At 53.2% G+C, this 18,187-nt stretch overlaps 1 protein-coding gene across 2 annotated transcripts; it reads left to right on the top strand.

The window, feature by feature from the left end:
- Window positions 1–142: 142 nt before the first annotated feature.
- LOC138808456 (short-chain specific acyl-CoA dehydrogenase, mitochondrial) lies at window positions 143–11,585 on the top strand. Of its 2 annotated transcripts, none has more exons than XM_069994710.1 (10): window positions 143–252; window positions 2,195–2,358; window positions 8,946–9,095; window positions 9,251–9,362; window positions 9,688–9,839; window positions 10,046–10,216; window positions 10,311–10,448; window positions 10,522–10,617; window positions 10,758–10,814; window positions 10,941–11,585. In XM_069994710.1, the coding sequence occupies exons 1-10, from the start codon at window positions 207–209 to the stop codon at window positions 11,091–11,093; spliced, it is 1,239 nt and encodes a 412-aa protein (XP_069850811.1). In that variant the 5' UTR covers window positions 143–206; the 3' UTR covers window positions 11,094–11,585. The 2 variants fall into 2 exon arrangements, with proteins under 2 accessions (XP_069850811.1, XP_069850810.1); XM_069994709.1 differs by having other exon boundaries at window positions 144–252; window positions 2,192–2,358.
- Window positions 11,586–18,187: the final 6,602 nt, after the last annotated feature.

Here is an 18,187-nt window from a genome sequence, read left to right as displayed (position 1 = left end):
CGGCCCAAACTTCACAGCAGCGGGGACTAAAGATCCCCTCCAGCCCAGCCAGCTTTGGAGGCCTGAGAGCGTCGAAGCCACGCCCCCACGGGGGCGTGCCCGCTGTCGTTGCCCGTAGGCCCCGCCCCGCCGCCCTGACCCCGCCCCCTCAGTCCGGAACCGCTTGCGGGCTGCGGGCGGCGTAAGGCCCGCGTCCTCCGTCGTCCATGGCTGCTGCCTTGCTCGCCCGGGCCTGGGGCCCCCTCCGCGGAGGTGAGTGCGCTTGGGCTGCGCACCGCGGAGCCGGGCGGGCCGGGGGGTCGGGCCTGCCCCAGCCCGGGCAGCCGGGCCAGCGGCATCCCTTTGGAGCGCCCGCGCGGCCTTTGCCCCAGATGGCCTGCCCCGGGTGCCTGTCGGGCCTGGGCCCAGGGACGCGGCTCCTCCGCGCCTGGCCCGACCGGACCCCCCTCCCTGCAGCCCCGCCTGTCCCCCCACCACTGGCTACTTCCCGAGCCAGGCCCAGCCTTGAACTTTAAGATCTGTGACCTTGGACCAGACCCAGCCTCTCTCAGCCTCGGTTGTCCCAAGTGCAGAAGGGCCGTGGGGTGACCCCGGGGCACGTTCAGCACTGCCATGGCCTGGTAGGTTACGGGTGCTTCGGAACGTTAGCTCCCAGGGAGTTTGCTTTTTAAAAATCAGTGGTGAGGAATAAGCCCGGAGCCCGGAGCTAACTTGACCCAAGCTCCCTAGCTTTTTGATTTTGTCCAGAGGAGATAAGGTCTGGCTAACTTTGCCTGAGGTTGTGAGACTGGACCTGACTCCCCATCCGTAGTGTCTGGCACTTCAGGCTTGACCCACACCACACCCAGCCTGTAGATTATTTAATAACGGATTATTTAATACAGCAGTGTTTTCGATTTGTCTTTTGACTCCAGCTGTAACTACAGTGCCATATGCCTTTGAGGCGTCTTTGGCCAACTGTACCTACTCACCCTAAGTAGGAAGAATCGGGAACCCTTGGCCTAGAACAGAACTAACTGCTACTTTTATTATGCCTTTGATCCTCCCACTCCCAAGAGCCAAGGGCTATTGCCATCCAATGCATATACAAAGAGATGCAGTAAAGCGTTTGGAGCTCATAGTAAGCACTCAGTCAGCCTGGCTTTCCAACAGCAGTACTATTGACATTGGGGCCTTTTTTTTTTTTTTTTTTTAATACAGTCTCATTCTTTAATGAGTTCCTGGCCCTCAGCCTTCTGAATAGCTAGGACTGCCAGGCATGGGTCGCTGCACCTGGCATGGGTGAGCAAGTCTTGGTGATAGGACTGCTTGCAAACAATAGGATGTATCGCAATATCCCTGGCCTCTCCCCATTGGATATCAATGGCTTTCTAGTGGTGACAACCCAAAGTATCTCCAGGGACTGGGAATGTGGCTTAGTGGTAGAATGCTTGGCTAGCATACACAAAGCCCTGAGTTCCATTCCTCAGCACCACATAAACAGAAAAAGCCAGAAGTGGCATTGTGGCTTAAGTGGTAGGATGCTAGCCTTGAGCAAAAAGAAGCTCAAGGACAGAGCTCAGGCCCTGAGTTCAAGCCCTAGCACTAGCAAAAAAAAAAAAAAAAAAAAAAAGTATCTCCATTGATCTAGCCAGATGTCCTTAGCTTGTGGTGTGGGTGGGTGAATATCATCCTTGGTAAAGGAACTTTTAAGTGAGTGGATCATGATTCTTTTTTTTTTTTCCCCCCAGTCCTGGGGCTTGAACTCAGAACCTGGGCACTGTCCCTGAACTTCTTTTGCTCAAGGCTAGCATTCTACCACTTGAGCCACAGCGCCACTTCTAGCTTTTTCTGTTTATGTGGTACTGAGGAATCAAACCCAGGGCTTTCTGCATGCTAGGCAAGCACGCTACCACTAAGCCACATTCCCAGCCAGATCATGATTCATTTTTTGTTTTGTCAGTTGTGTGGCTTGAACTCTGGGCCTGGGCACTGTCCCTCAGCTCTTCAGCTCAAGGTTAGAGCTCTACCACTTAAGCTACAGTGCCACTTCTGGCTTTTTCTGTTTAAGTGGTGCTGAGGAATCGAACCCAGGCCAGGGCCTCATGTATGTGAGGCAAGCATTCTACCACTGAGCCACCTTCCCAGCGCCTATGATTCATATTGTTATTAACAGTACTATTGACTCCAATCTCCTTTTTCTTCCTGTCAGCAGTGCTCCGTCCTAGGGACTGGAGGAGGTTACATACCATTTACCAGTCAGTGGAGCTGCCTGAGACACACCAGATGTTGCGTCAGACATGCCGTGACTTCGCTGAGAAAGAGCTGGTTCCCATTGCAGCCCAGCTGGACAAGGAGCATCTCTTCCCCAAGGCTCAGGTGAGAGCGCACCAGCCTCAGCAGCCCATGACACTGTCTGTTCTTGCATTGAGCAGTGACTGTGACGCACCGAGACCCCCGTCAGGGAACCCAACCCCACAGCAAAGCCTGGGACCCTGAAAATACTCTACACAGGTTTCCCTTGTCCACCACTGACCTTGAGGAAAGATTTGATTTCTAAAACAATAACAGCACACAGCAGATGGGTGACATGCTCACCATGTGCCAGGCTGTGTGCTCACAGGACTAGTTACAGCTGGCAGAGTGTGTGCCTTGTGCCACTCACCATCCTAAGCCTCTGATGGGTTATCTTATTCTGAACACCTGTCCTATGAAGCCCATATTGGACCTCTGATGAAACTCAGTGGTTGATGAAACTTATAAGCTATTACATAATGCAACAAAGTCATGGAACTCATCAGCTCCAGACCAGGGACTTGAACCCAGGTCTATTTTCTCCCATACTCTGAGATTCCCACCAATAGTCCTTCCATTTTGCTTCAATTTATTTTCAGCCCATCTGTAATGACATGTTCAAGATATTTCTTTTGTATCCACTGATCTAGCAAGATGTCTGGTGCATTGTACCAGCTTAGAAACACCTTAAATCAAAGCTTTGTGAAAGGACAAACCTTTCCAGTGTGGCCTCCCTCCCTCCCTCCCATCCTTCCCTCCCTCCCCCTCCCTCCCTTCTTCCTTCCCTCCTTCCCTCCCTCCCTTCCCTCCCTCCCTCCCTCTCCTCCCTCCCTCCCTCCCTCCCTCCCTCCCTCCCTCCCTCCCTCCCTCCCTTCCTTCCTTCCTTCCTTCCTTCCTTCCTTCCTTCCTTCCTTCCATCCTGGGATTGGGCCTCACACTTGCTGGGCAGGCACTTTACTTCTTGAGCCACATCCCCAGCCCTCCTTGCTTGTTTTCCAATGCAAGAAAGCCAAGAGTCGTGGTCCCCTGGACCACAAGAGTAGCTTGAGACCACTCTTCCTGCTTAATGACTTTGTGTGGTTGGTGTCCTGAGCATCTCCCTGGACTGTGGGAAGACTTCACAAACTCAAGCTGAGTAGGCGAGTGGCTTCAGAGTTACCAAAACCAGATGGACCACTGGTAGACACGAGACATGAGTCATCTTATTTTAATCCTTACTTACGCTAATCATTTTGCTTGCTGCAATGCTTATAGGATTAAGTGAGATAATGTGTACTAAATGCCCAGTGCCTGAATGGTAGCTGTTGCTACCAGTGTGTGTGTGTGTGTGTGTGTGTGTGTGTGTGTGTGTGTGTGTGTGCTTCCTGAGTAACTAGGATTACAGGTGTGAGCCACCAGCACCTGGTTGGTACTATGCTCATTCACAGTTGAGAAAATTAAAGCATAGAAATGTGAGTGATAAGCTGGGAATGTGGCTCAGTGGTAGAGCGCTTGCCTTGCATGCATGAGGCCCTGGGTTTGATTCCTCAGCACCACATAAGCAGAAAAAGCTGGAAGTGTTGCCCTTGTAATTGTAACTCCTCTGTACAGTATTTTCACACAAAAAAAAATTATGAAAAAAAAACAACTGGAAGTGGTGCTGTGACTCCAGTGGTAGAGCGCTAGCCTTGAGTTCAGAGAGGCTCAGGGACAGTGCTTAGGATTGGCAAAAAAAAAAAGTGAGTAACAGGGTAGGGGCATGGCTGAAGCTGTAGAGCCCTTGATTAAGCAGCTGCAAGGTCCTGAGTTTGATCCCCTGTACCACCATATTGTTGTGTTCCCTCAGTTTTTTTTTTTTTTTTTTTTTTTTTTTTTTTTTTTTTTTTTTTGGTCGGTCGTGGGGCTTGAACTCTGGGCCTGGGCGCTGTCCCTCAGCTCTTCAGCTCAAGGCGAGCGCTCTACCACTTGAGCTACAGCACCACTTCCGGTTTTCTGGTGGTTTATTGGAGATAGGAGTCTCACGGTCTCTCCTGCCCGGGCTGGCTTTGAACCGCGATCCTCAGATCTCAGCCTCCTGAGTAGCTAGGATTACAGGCGTGAGCCACCAGCGCCCGGCTTCCCTCAGTTTTTTTATTTTTTAATTAAAAACAATTTTTTTTTCCAGTCACGGGGCCTGAATTCTGAGCCTGGGCGCTGTCCCTCAGCTCTTCAGCTCAAGGCTAGCACTCTACCACTTGAGCCACAGCACCACTTCCAGCTTTTTTCTTTTTGCTTATGTGGTGCTGAGGAATCGAACCCAGGGCCTCAGGCATGCAAGGCAAACACTCTACCACTGAGCCACCTTCCCAGCCCAGGATTACAATTTAAGTTCACTGGTTTGTTTGTTTTTTTTTGTGGTCCTGGAAGTTGAACCCAAGGCCTCACAAATGCCAGATAAGCCTCCATCACCTGAACCACACCTACAACCCAAGTTCAGAGCCTATGAATCTTTTCCCTTCTGCAGACAGAGGTTTGGGTTGTTTCCAGCATGTGCTCATTCCAAATGCGGCTGGAAGGAATGTCCTTGTCTATGTGTGTTGGTGGACACAGGCACAGTTTGGTTGGAGCTGTGCTGGGGGATAAGCCTGCTGGCCATCAGTGCATACTGGCGCTTGCTCTGTGGAGTGCGGGACATTGCAGGTCCACCTCTCCATAGGGAGTGGCTAGGAGTAGCCTTGGGCTGTTGTACACAGATTTCCTTAACACTCCTGAACAGGGAGGGGAGCGCGGCGGACAAAGGCTCAGTTTTATTTTTTTGCCAAGAGTTTCCACATCTGCTCTTGTTCACCCCTGATAGTCATGGCCTCAGGTTTCGGCCCTGGGTGGAGGAGTGCCCAGTCTCCTAGTCTTAACACTGTACTGCCTGAGCGGGGCTGGTTTGTGGGATGCACACGTTACTCTCCAGTGTTTGCTTCTCTAAGCTGAGGGTTAGGCTTGCTTGCCTTTTGTTTTTCCAGGGCTAAGTTCCCAGTTACATGAGGAAAACAGGACTGAAACAGTTTCTACTTCAGAGAACTGAAACATAGATAATAAAGCGCATTTGCAAAGATCCAAATCCTACAATGAGGACACTGGGATCAGAACGGCACAGGATGCAGGGCTTGGAGGCTCACGCCTGTAATCCTAGCTACTCTCGGAGCTGAAGTCTGAGGATCATGGTTTGAAGCCAGCCTGGGTAGACAAAGCTGAGAAACTTTTTTTTGTTGTTGTTGTTGTCTGTCGTGGGGCTTGAACTCTGGGCTTGGGCGCTGTCCCTGCGCTCTTCAGCTCAAGGTGAGCACTCTACTGCTTGAGCCACAGAGCCACTTCCAGTTTTCTAGTGGTTTTTTATTGGAGATAAGAGTCTCATGGACTTTTCTGCCCCGGCAGGCTTTGAACTGAGATCCTCAGATCTCAGCCTCCTGAGTAGCTAGGATTACAGGCATGTGCCACCGGCTCTGAAAAACTCTTATCTTCAATTAATCACTAAAAAGCTAGAAGTGGAACTGTGGCTCAAGTGGTAGATCACTGGCCTTGAGTGAAAAAACTCAGAGAGAGAGAGTACAAGGCTCTGAGTTCAAGCCTCAGTACTGGTACCAAAAAAAAAAAAAAATGATAGCGGCTACAGTGTGACTGTATGGTAGAATGCTTGCCTGGCACGTGCAAGGCCTGCATCCATCCCCAATGCTGCCAAAAGGAAAACAACCCCCACAGCCTAATGGTAATGCCATCAGTAGGTAATGTCTGGAGGTTTACTTCCCAGGTCTGTGAACATATATTTAACTCATTTAATCTTCAGAACAACTCCATGAGGGGGGCACGTCATTACCTCATTTGCAGCTGAAGAAATGGGGGATGAGGGGGAGTGATGGTTTCTTGCTAATTGAGCAGCTCAATTCCTGAAGAATTTCTTGTTCCCCGAAAAGCAGTGTTATACAAGGGGAGGAGAATTGGGAGGGAGGGAAATAAAAAATCAGGAGGAAAGCCAGTGCCAATTTCTGCTTCAATGGCTGGCTTTGTAACTTTCATTGGTGTGTGTGTGCGTGTGCATGTGCGCGTGCGTGTGCGTGTGCGTGTGTGTGTGTGTGTGTTGGGTGCTGTCTCTGAGTTTTGTGCTCAAAGCTAGTGCTCTACCTCTCAAGTCACAGCTCTACTTCTGGTGTTTTGGTGGCTGATTGGAGGTAAGTCTTACGGACTTTCCTGCCTGAGCTGGCTTTGAACCTTGATCCTCAGATCTCAGTCTCCTGAGTAGCTAGGATTACACGTGTGAGTTACCAGGCGCCAGGTCCAACCTGGTGTTTTTTTGTTTGTTTTGTTTTGTTTTTGGTCATGGGACTTGAACTCTGGGCCTGGGCATTGTACTAAGCTCTTCAGCTCAAAGCAGGTGCTCTACCACTTGAGCCACAGCACTACTTTCAGTTTTCTGGTGGTTAATTGGAGTCCTACCCAGGCTGGCTTTGAACCGTGATCCTCAGATCTCAGCCTCCTGAGAAGGTAGGATTACAGATGTGAGCCACTGGTGCCCAGCCCAACCTATGTGTTTTTAACACCTGGTAGAACGTAATCCCGCAGTCACTATATCTTCCTGGGGTAAATCTGAGTGTGGCTGGGAGCCCCTCTGTCCCAAGCTACCGTTGTGCCAAAGCTGAGCTTAGAACCTGAGCACAGAAACACGCCACGGCCTTTCCTGGGCCAGGCCTGCCACAGAAGGCATGCACGCTCTGAGCAGGACCGCCCTGCCTCGGCGCGTGTGAGGTGGTCACAGAAGGCTGGGAGTGGGTTAGGACATGGCTGTCTTTAGGGCACTGTCAAGGGGCCTCCTTCCCGCAGAGCATCTACCCAGGGGGTGGGGTGTGGAGCTTGGATCTCATTTGCAGGTCTCAGCTTGTGGCTGCTCAGCAAAGAAGTGTATGCAGTGGCTTGCATTATGCAGGGAAGACCTGGAGAGGGGGAAGGCCAGGTCAGGCTTAGGGTCTTGTAAGCCAGTGTCAAGGAGGAGACAAGCCATTTCACAAAGGGCTGTGCATGGTTGCAGAAGAGCAGCTTGTCTGCCACTTGGTAACGCCAGGCACCTTTCACCTATACTCAGTCTGAGCCAGGCCCAGGCTGTGTTTTCTGTGTATCATCTTAACAAGCCTTTGACAAGCTTTATGAGGCATTTATTTTGGGAGGAGTGGGGAGGTGAAACTTTTACAATCACAAGAGTACCATCCGCAACTATTCTTTGTGGTGTATTTCTCTTCAGTCAGCAGCTTGAGAGCGTGGTTTTAGTATGAAAGGTCAATTGTCTTCTAGATCTGTGGACTCTGCCCTGGTGGTTGCAACCAGCCACAGACCAAATACTGAGAAAGGCTGGGCCCGGTGGCCCATGCCTCTACTCCCAGACACTTGGGAGGTAGAGATAGGAGTGTCTGGGTTAAAAGGCAGTCCTGGCAAAGTTAGCACGCAGGACCCTATCTGAAAAACAAAACAAAAAGCACAAGAACTGGGCAGCAGCTCATGAGGTAACATGCGTGCCTAGGACCTGATTCCCAGAAGCTCCAGAAAAAGAAAAGAAGCAAAGAATATGTTCAGGACAGAAACTGCTTTTGTACTGAGCGTGTGCACTTTTTTTTTCCTTCTTCTTTCTTTTTTCTTTTTCTTTTGCCAGTCCTGGGGCTTGAACTCAGGGCCTGGGCACTGTCCCTGCGCTTCTTTTGCTCAAGGCTAGCACTCTACCACTTGAGCCACAATACCACTTCCAGCTTGTGCCTGCGCTTCTTTTGCTCAAGGCTAGCACTCTACCACTTGAGCCACAATACCACTTCCAGCTTTTTTCTATGTATGTGGTGCTGAGGAATCGAACCCAGGGCTTCATGCATGCAAGGCAAACACTCTACCACTAAGCCACCTTCCCAGCCCTCTTATTATTTTTTAGTGCGGTATGACAAGTGTTTTCATAGTATTTGTATTGTAGTGGCTGTGATAAGTTTTCTGCGAGGGTACTGGAGAAAAGGTGCTTTGGTTCCATGCAATCCTGTGTTGTTTTCTGCAAGGGACTTGAGCTCCTGCAGGAAACCTGGCAGCCGTCCCCCTGTAGACACTGCAGCATTGAAGAATCTCTTCAATCCCAGCCATCCCACTTTGATGTTCTGTGGCCCAGCTGGGAGCTCCACCTTCTCACCTTACGATGAGATTAACACACAGGGCTGAATTTAAGTTGCTTTTCATCATGCTGTGGAGAGACTCAAATGAAACAATGCACAAAAAGCATTTAGCCCAGCACATGGTAGGCCCTTGAAATGAATCATTATATTGCTATTACTGTTATTTTTCCAAATCAGAAAATCAGAACTTCCAGGCTTATGGTTCCTTCATTCTGTCACTGACATTGGGGGTGCAGCGCCGAGGAAAAGGGCAAAAATCTGTTCTCACAGACAAGGAGAAAGACTATCAAGAACATGTTGCCAGGGGATGGTGGCTCATGCCTGTCATCCTAGCTACTCTGGAGGCTGAGATCGGAGGATTATGGTTTGAAGCCAGCCCAGGCAGACAAATCCAAGAGTCCCTTACTGCCAATGAGCCACCAAACAGCTGTGTATCCAATCCCCAGTGGGGGTCAGGCACATGGTAACAGCTGCACCAGAGTCACCAGAGCGCATGATTCGGGACTTGACCTGCTCTCTTGGGGCCAGGTGAAGAAGATGGGCGAGCTCGGGCTGCTGGCCATGGACGTCCCCGAAGAGCTCAGTGGCGCCGGCCTTGACTACCTGGCCTACTCCATCGCCATGGAGGAGATCAGCCGCGGCTGCGCCTCCACCGGCGTCATCATGAGTGTCAACAACGTGAGCCGCTTGGGGAAACCCCGCGGGGTGGGAGCCCAGGGTGGGGGCCGGGTCCCCTGGCTGCGCACGGCCCCGCCTCCCAGCCTCGGCCCCGGCATCCTCTGCGCAGAGCAGGCGTGGGGAGGCCTCCAAATGCGCCCCTCTGTCCCCTCCAGTCTCTGTACTTGGGGCCCATCCTGAAGTTCGGCTCCCCGGAACAGAAGCGCAAGTGGATCCCCCCTTTCACTACTGGTGACAAAATTGGCTGCTTTGCCCTCAGTGAGCCAGGTACCTCAGGGGTAGGGGCACCCCTTCTCCACCTGGAGTCTGGGTGACAGCCCCCGGGGGGGGGTGCTGCGTGTCCCCAGAGGGAGAGGCCCCTGATGTGGGCACTGGGCTGGGCTGCCCAGTCCTGGGGAGACCTCCACAGCCTGCGTGGGGGGCACGGGACCGTGTGGCTTTGGGGACCTTTCAGCTTGAAAATGCCTCTCCCCGCAGGCTGGTGCCTGAGGCTCTGGGACCTAGCAGGGCCTGCAGCAGGTTGCGGGGTCCCCGAGCACACCTGCTGGCGGGGCTGTGGGGGGCTCTGGTCCTGAGTCTGTGTGTGGGGCAGGAAATGGCAGCGACGCGGGAGCCGCTTCCACCACGGCCCGGGAGGAGGGTGACTCGTGGGTCCTGAACGGCACCAAAGCCTGGATCACCAACTCCTGGGAGGCCTCGGCCACCGTGGTGTTCGCCAGCACAGACAAGGAGCGGCAGAACAAGGTGGGGGCCATTTGTAGATGGAACCTCAGCTCCACCAGAGCTGCCCGCTGGGGAGTCTGCACACACACACACACGTGTGTACACATGCACACACACGCATGCACACACACGGCAGGCCCGGGGAGGTGGGAAGCCCTGCGGCTTCCAGGCGAGCCTGGGCCAGCGTGCCGGTAGCCTCGAATCTCTCTGCTGCTCTGCCGTTCCAGGGCATCAGTGCCTTCCTGGTTCCCATGCCAACGCCCGGGCTCACGCTGGGGAAGAAGGAAGACAAGCTAGGCATCCGGGCCTCCTCCACAGCCAACCTCATCTTTGAGGACTGCCGCATCCCCAAGGAGAACCTGCTCGGGGAGCCTGGGATGGGCTTCAAGATAGCCATGGTGAGCCCGGGGGGGGGGGGGGGTGCGGCCCCCTGATCCCCCCGCCCCCGGCCCAGGCCCCAGCCTGCAGCCGCTCACCCGCTGGTCCCCACAGCAAACCCTGGACATGGGCCGCATCGGCATTGCCTCCCAGGCCTTGGGCATCGCCCAGGCCGCCCTGGATTGCGCCGTGAACTACGCTGAGAACCGCAGGGCCTTCGGGGCACCCATCACGAAGCTCCAAGGCATCCAGGTAAGGGGGGGCCGGGCTCCTGTGCCTCTGGGCCCCCTTCCTCCCTGCTGACTGGCGGGCCGGCTTGTTGCAGTTCAAGCTGGCGGACATGGCGCTGGCCCTGGAGAGTGCCCGGCTGCTGACCTGGCGCGCTGCCATGTTGAAGGATAACAAGAAGCCTTTCATCAAGGTGCCTGTCGGGCCGAGGGACTCCCTGAGGGAGAGGCCGGGTGGGTCCTTGCCCAGCTGGGCCTGTGGGTCTGCTGCTCCTATGGGTCCTGGGCCAGGAGCTCTGCCCTGAGGCGCTCGCTCTGCCATCTCTGAGGTTAGGAGTCGGCCATGGCCAAACTGGCTGCATCAGAGGCTGCGACTGCCATCAGCCACCAGGTGAGCCTCGGGCGGCTCCGTCCCGCAGCCGGCCCTGCCCGATGGGCGGCGTGTGTGTGTACAGTGTGTGTGTGTGTGTATGTGTGTGTGTGTGTAAATCTTCTGAGAACCTGCTGTCCAACTTAGGCTATCCAGATCCTGGGCGGCATGGGGTACGTGACCGAGATGCCAGCTGAGCGGCACTACCGTGATGCCCGCATCACCGAGATCTACGAGGGCACCAGTGAAATCCAGAGGCTGGTGATTGCCAACCACGTGCTCCGGAGCTACCGGAGCTGAGCCCGCACAGCCCAGCGCCCTGTGCACTGTGGGGAAGGGCACAACCACCCGGGCTTAGCCTCCACTTCTGCCTGGTCAGATGGGAGGGCAGGGGCCTGCCTCCTCATGCCAGCCCGCCCTGCCCCTCACCTCCCGCCACTCCCGTCCAGCCGGTGGGAGTCTGTGCAGGAGAGGCGGGGAGACCCGTCTTCAGCCTCCATTCTGGGCTCTGCTACCTCTTCACGAGTCACCAGCCGTGCCTCATTTCCTGTGGCCTGCAGGCGGGGCTATGGGGGCCAATGACCCTCCCCCCATGCTCCTGCTGATGGAGTGACCACCCAGGGGGGCGGGGGCTCCCCAGTCAGGAGGAAGGCTGGCGGAATGACCAGGCCCCTGGGGCAGAAGTTGTGCCTAGACCCTGCGGTCTCCGTGTGGTCAACAGAGGACAGGTGTATGCTTTCTGGTCACGTGTGAACTGACTAGCCAATAAAGCACACCTGTGTCTTGACCCTGCCCTGTGTCCTGGCTCTCCAGTCTTTTGTCTGTGCTGCCCAACAGCCCCCACTCATACGGGAAAAGCTCAGGCTGTGGTGGAAGGGCTGGAGGCAACTCTGGAGGGTCAGGGAGGGGAGCGGCCTGGAGTGTGTGTGGAAGAGCCGGGCCAGCCGCAGGCACAGGCCCTGGGCCTGCCAGGCCTCTGGGCAGCGCAGGACGGTGGTCAGTGTGCCAGAGCCTCGCCGCCCAGTGAGGCTGGCTCTGGTGCATACCTGAGCTTTGGTCTGCTGCGAGCCAGTCACCTGAGGGAAGCAGCTAGAAGAGTTGGGAAGAGGTGGGGATGGGAAGGGTAGCTGCCCGTCAGCACTGATGCGTGGGCTGTGGGGTGACCGTGGGGAGGACGCTTGGAGAAGCCATCACCATGTGAGGGTGGCTGTGCTGGCCCCAGAGGGTCCCCCCCTGGGAGCCCCTGCAGGGGGAGGGGCCGGGGAGGGGTGGGCAGGGCCTCAGCGAGTAAGGCTGAGCTTCTTTGAGTTGAGTGCTGATCCTGCGCAGGTGGGCTCCCGCGGTGGGGCTGGGGCAGGGCGGGGCCACGTGGTGACTTCCTCCATAATGCGTGGCACCTGTTCCTGCCCCCAGTGCCACTTTCCTCCACCCGGGTAGCTTGGAGGCGTTCGGGTGTCTGCTCTTCTCCCGGCTCCAGGTAAGCACCGAGTGTCTTGGCTCCGAGCCTCTGTGGGTCTTGATGTACCCCTGGATCTGTATTCAGCTGCCAGCCAGAGATGCAGTGGGCAGGGCGGGAGTTGGGGGGCCCGTTTCTCAGAAGCTGCCAAGTTGGACTTGCCCAACCTGGGGGGCAGGCGAGGATCCCTGAGGGCCTTGTGAGCCAGGGCGCTGTGGGGGCTCTGACGCTTTTCCCCAGGGCCACTGCGGGGGACACAGTCCTCTAGGTGGCAGGGGAGGAGCGTGGGGGAGGTTCAGAGAGGAACAAGGGAGCCCCATCTGAGCTTGGGCCCAGGCTCAGGACCCAGCTGTCCTCACCCAAGCCAGCGCCCCATCTGAGGCCCTGGGGTCCATCCCGGCACCCACTGAGAGGCGTCTGGGGGTCGAAGGACAGCTTGAGCCACGCGTGCCCAGCTGGGCTTCTGCCTCTCAGGACTGGCCAGGCCTGGGGCAAAGGGCAGACCATGGAGGCCACAGCCAAGGTGCAGCCTGGGCACTGGGGTGCTTGAAGACCTGTGCTGAGCCAGCATTTACCCCCCCCCCCCCCCCCCCCGGCCCAGTCCTTGGCTTTGGCCTGTTTGCAGTCTCCCTCCTCGCTTAGAATACATCCTGAACTCTACCCCGGTGTTCATCTGCACCTGACTCTTGGGGACATCTTGTCCCATTGTGCCTAAATTCGCCAGTGCATGTGTCTTTCAGCCAGGACATTGAGCTACAGGACAGGAGGGACACACGGGAAATTTAGCCTCGGTAAACTGGAATTTGTCACCACCCAAGGTGTTGACGCACACCTCCATGACTTGTGATTTTTGGCAAGCGCTGAGAGCAGGTGTTGTGTTCTGGTTGTGAAGTCACGTGTGCACACTCCAGACCCTTGCTACAACTCTTCAGACTCCTAGATTTGGCTGTGGTGCTGCTGGCCAGGCCCAGGCTGGCAGTCTTGCGCTGTCTCCAAGGCTCCTGGTGCTTTGGTTATGTCACCAGATGCAGGTGAAGTTTTGCAAAATTTCCCTCTAAGAGGAGAGACTTTTCATTTAGGGTCCTTGACTTTGATTGCAGAATAAGAATTTCTGGATGTCATAATGGTTGGAAACCGTGGTGGAGCTTTATGAAGTAAGCAGGCAAACAAACAAAAAAGGCAGAGGCGCACTCAGGGTGTGGGCGCTCTCAAAGGAGAGAGACTGGAGACACGCTGCTTGGCTGTTAGAGCTATTTATATGGTAAAGGAATGGGTCTGACTTCACGTTTATGCAAGAATAGGTGTTTTGCCTTTGCTTTAATTACTCCTGCTATTATACTTTCAGAGTTCCTGGATGTCCAGCTAAGAATGCATCCCACCATAAACCACATGCTTCTCCTTGAGATAAGGAAGGCATCCTATTGTCTCTCTTACAAACAAAGTGCTTTTATGTTTTTTTGTTGTGGTGGTCATGGGGCTTGAACTCTGGGCCTGGGCGCTGTCCCTCAGCTCTTCAGCTCAAGGCGATCACTCTACCACTTGAGCCGCAGCACCACTTCCAGTTTTCTAGTGGTTTATTGGAGATTAGAGTCTCATGAACTTTCCTGCCCAGGCTGGCTTTGAACTGTGATCCTCAGATCTCAGCCTCCTGAGTAGCTAGGACGACAGGCGTGAGCCACCTGTGTCTGGCACTTCTGTTTTTTAAATATCTAGTTTCTTAGCTGGGCGCTGGTGGCTCACACCTGTCACCCTAGCTACTCAGGAGGCTAAGAGCTAAGGATTGTGGTTTGAAGCCAACTGGGGTAGAAAAGTCTGTGAAACTCTTCAATAAGCTACTCAGAAGTAGTGGACGTGGTGCTGTGGTAGAGCACAGAAGCTCAGGAATAGCACCTACGCCCCGAGTTCAAGCTCCAACACCTGCACACACTCACAAGTTTTAGAAATTTTATTTTCTGAAAATGTTTCAAATATGTTCTCTGGTTGCCTTCTTGGAGTTGGCTCAGGGACATACTTCCAGATCTTTCCTTTGCATCCACGAAGCGCTCATCTCTAACCTTTCATGGGACCAGTATTCTGTGTGCTCTTTTTCTTTCCTTCTACTTTACATTTTTCCATATCAGTGCATTAAAATGACTCTTCAACTGCTCTTGGCATTCACTTGCATAGTTTTGCCTAAATTCTAATTCCTCTCCAATTTCGACTCCCCCCAGCCATTGGGAGGGGCTTGCTCCTCACACCAGGGCCAGCACTAGACATCAGGTGCTGTGGTGTGGATCTCAAGAAGGTTAAGATTTGTTTTTTTCCTTTTTTGGTGGATGTAGTACTAGGCCTGGAACTCTGGGGCCTCATACTAACCTGGGCTGGCTTACTCAGCTGGCACTCTACCACCGCAGCCATGCTATCAGTCTAGCTTTGTTGGTAATTGGAGATGGAGTCTAGTGGACTTTTTTCCCTTGAAAGTGAAATGCCCAGGCTGTCAGATGGAGAAGCACACATGTGTGAATAGATTGGGGTTTTGTCGTTGTGGTAGTACTGGAGCTTGAATTCTTGGTTTCCTGCTCTTAGCTTTTTTTTCTCCCTCAAGGCTGGTGCTTTATCACCTGAACCAAGTCTTCATTTCCAGCTTTGTCTCTGCTAACTGGAGATAAGAATTTCTCAGGCTTTTCTGCCTGGGATGGCCCAGAACTAGGATCCTCAGATCTTGGGACGTGATTTTTGTGTTCTATACGTATTCATGTGGCTACATATGTTTTGTTGGGAAGTCAGCCAGGCCTCAACCTAGGACATGATGGCTCGCTGTCCTCTTGCTATGATACTATGGCTGAAAAGTTGGATATTGACCTTGCTTTTACATTTGCCCTTTATCTCTAGATGGCCTCGAATCTTCTGGAGTTTCACAGCCTAGAGGTGCTGTCTTTTTACTGTTCTTTATTGTTTGTTTTTTTGGATCCGGTCATGGGGCCTGAACTCTGGGCCTGGGCGCTGTCCCTCAGCTCTTCAGCTCAAGGCTAGCGCTCTATCACTTGAGCCACAGCGCCACTTCCGGCTTTTTTCTTTTTGCTTATGTGGTGCTGAGGAATCGAACCCAGGGCCTCTGACATGCAAGGCAAGTGCTCTACCACTGAGCCATCTTCCCAGCCCCTTACTGTTCTTTAATTTTATAGTATTCTTTAAATATTTTCTCCTTTTGGTCTACTTTTTTCCTTTCTAGACACTATTATACAACTGTATTTGTGCAGGTGTGTGCATTACTGGGGCTTAAACAGGGTCTTACACTTTTTTTTTCTGTTGTGGGGCTTGAACTCTGGGCCTGGATGCTGTCCCTCAGCTCTTCAGCTCAAGGAGAGTGCTCTACCACTTGAGCCACAGCACCACTTCCAGTTTTCTGGTGGTTGATTGGAAATAAGAGTCTCATGGACTTTTCTGACTCAGCTGGCTTTGAATCATGGTTCTCAGATCTCAGCATCCTGCATAGCTAAGATTACAGGTGTGAGCCACTGGCACCTGGCAAGGGTCTTACACTTTTTGTTGTTGTTCATGGGGCCTGATTTCTGGGCCTGGGCGCTGTCCCTCAGCTCTTCAGCTCAAGGCTGGCACTCTATTATTTGAGCCACACCTCCACTTGTGGCTTTTTGCTGGTTAAATGGACATAACAGGAGATAATGGTCTCTCAGATTTGTCTTCCTGGCTGGTTTTGAACATGATCATCAGATGTCAGCCTCCTGAGTACCTAGGATTATGGGCATGAGCCACAGTGGCCTGGCTTACTGTATTTTTTTTATGCTGATGGTTTATCTTTGTCTTTTCTATTTCCTGTCTTCCGCAGAGCCTCCTGGGACTGTCTCAACCCGATGGTTTGTTGTTTTCTCCTTTAGTTGTCTATCCTATTATGTTCTTTCTCTCACCTGTGTGTTCAGCTTGTTTGTTTTTCCAAATTTAGTGTTTTCATTCAGCCCTTCAAGATCATGCTTTGTGTGACCTTTGCTTCTTCCTTATCTTAGTAGACCAGAGTCTGGTGAGCTGTCGGTGTGCGTCAGTCCTGGTTCATCTCACACAGCCTCACACTTGGCACCCATGGCTGCCAAGTTTTCCTTGGGAACTCATCTTTCCCGGAGGGTGCCAGTGATCAGGTCTAAAGAGGGGGAGGCGCTGTCCTCAAGGGGGGCAGGGAGCTCACAGGCTAAGCTCAGCCACAACAGGCTTGCCTGAGAGCCCAGCTGAGCGCAATTGTGCCTCTCACCCACTACCCCACCTCTCACCCACTACCCCTACCTGACACCTGTTCCACTAAAAGCTCACCCCTCCCCCACGCCCACCCAGCCAGCCACCCAGCCAGCCAGAGGGTGTTCGGGCAGTAGGAGAGGAGATCCTTGTTAGCATCCAGCTAGTCTATAATTTTTACTTTTTGCAGGAATAGGTTTTGCCCTCCACTTGCTAGCTACGCCCTCTACCACTTAAGCCACAGCCCCAGGCCTTTCTGCTTTACCTTTAGGGTTTCCAAGTTTTGCCCCGTTAACCTTGGGCCATGACACGCCCACCCATAGGCTTCCCGAGTAGCTGAGACCACAATGGAACACCACACCTTGTTTGTTGGTTGGAGATGGGGTCTTTTTGACTGTTAGCTTTAAACTTCAGTCCTCCTGATCTCCACCTCCTGAGTAGCTGGGATTATAGTTGTGGACCACCATGCCTTGCTCCTTGTTTTAATTCTTTTCCCGTGGTACTGGGGATTGAACTTGAGCACTGCACCTCTTGAGCCATGCTTTCAGCCTGTGTTCTGTTGTTTTTGATGTAAGGTCTCACTTGATGTCCCCCGGGCTGGGCTGTGACTCTCATGCTTTCTCCTGTCACTGGGGATGACAGGAATTGGCCACTAGGCGGAGCTATTGTGCTGGAATAGTACGTGTGTACCACCACACCCAGCCACTAGCCTCAAATAGTGATCCTCCAAGCAGCTGAAGGGCTTGGGTCACTGCTCCTGATGTCTTTTTCTTTTTTGTGGGTCATGGAGCTTGAACTCTGGGCCTGGGCACTATCCCTGAACAATTCAGCTTACAGCTAGCGCTCTACCACTTGAGCCACAGTGCCACTTCCAGTTTTCTGGTGGTTTATTGGAGATGAGTCTCATGGACTTTCATGCCCAGGCTGGCTTTGAACCATGGTCTTCAGATCTCAGCCTCCTGAGCAGCTAGGATTCCAGGTGTGAGCCACTGACACCGGGCTTTCCTTTTGTTTTTTAAGTTGTAACAATTGTATAACATCACACTTCCTGTCTGTATTGCATCAGGTACACAGCCGGGTGGCGTTAGGTCCACTCACTGTTGTGCGACCATCTCCACCATCCGTCTCTAGATATGCATCACCCCAAGTTGGAAGTGCCCCCGTGACACCCTTACTGCCCATCCTCACCCTCCTGCCCTTGGCAACTACTATTCAGCCCTCTCTCCTATGAATCTGATGGCTCTGATACTTCAATTCATATTGAAGTCTGGCTTCTGTGATGGGCCTATTTTTTGTGGGGTAGGGGCAGTGTTGGGAAGGAGACCCGGATCCTGGGCCGACTAAGCAATGGTGCTAGTACTGCTCCCCTTAGTCCCTACCTTAATCTTGTGAAGGTTGATCAATATGGTAGCAGGTGCCAAGAAGCCTTGAGTGAAAAAGCTAAGGGCCGGGCTGGGAAGGTGGCTCAGTGGTAGAGCGCTTGCCTTGCATGCTCGAGGCCCTGGGTTCGATTCCTCAGCACCACATAAGCAAAAAGAAAAAAGCCGGAAGTGGTGCTGTGGCTCAAGTGGTAGAGCGCTAGCCTTGAGCTGAAGAGCTGAGGGACAGCGCCCAGGCCGAGTTCAGGCCCCACGACCGGACCCAAAAAAAAAAAAAAAAAAAAAAGCTAAGGGCCAGTGCTCAGGACTGAGCTCAAGCCCCAGTACCGGTGCATACA

This window comes from Dipodomys merriami, unplaced genomic scaffold (genome assembly GCF_024711535.1).
Source record: "Dipodomys merriami isolate MVZ:Mamm:240054 unplaced genomic scaffold, mDipMer1.0.p SCAF_45, whole genome shotgun sequence".
NCBI classification, from domain to species: Eukaryota; Metazoa; Chordata; class Mammalia; order Rodentia; family Heteromyidae; genus Dipodomys; species Dipodomys merriami.
The sequence above is the reverse complement of the archived record's forward strand: the minus strand, read 5'-3'. Positions and strand labels throughout refer to the sequence as shown.

Coding starts and splice junctions, on each gene's coding strand:
- LOC138808456 (XM_069994709.1), top strand. CDS start 207: ATGGCTGCTGCCTTGCTCGCCCGGGCCTGGGGCCCCCTCCGCGGAG. Junction 10,217..10,310: donor TGGGCTTCAAGATAGCCATG/GTGAGCCCGGGG, acceptor TGGTCCCCACAG/CAAACCCTGGACATGGGCCG. Junction 10,815..10,940: donor CGACTGCCATCAGCCACCAG/GTGAGCCTCGGG, acceptor TGTCCAACTTAG/GCTATCCAGATCCTGGGCGG.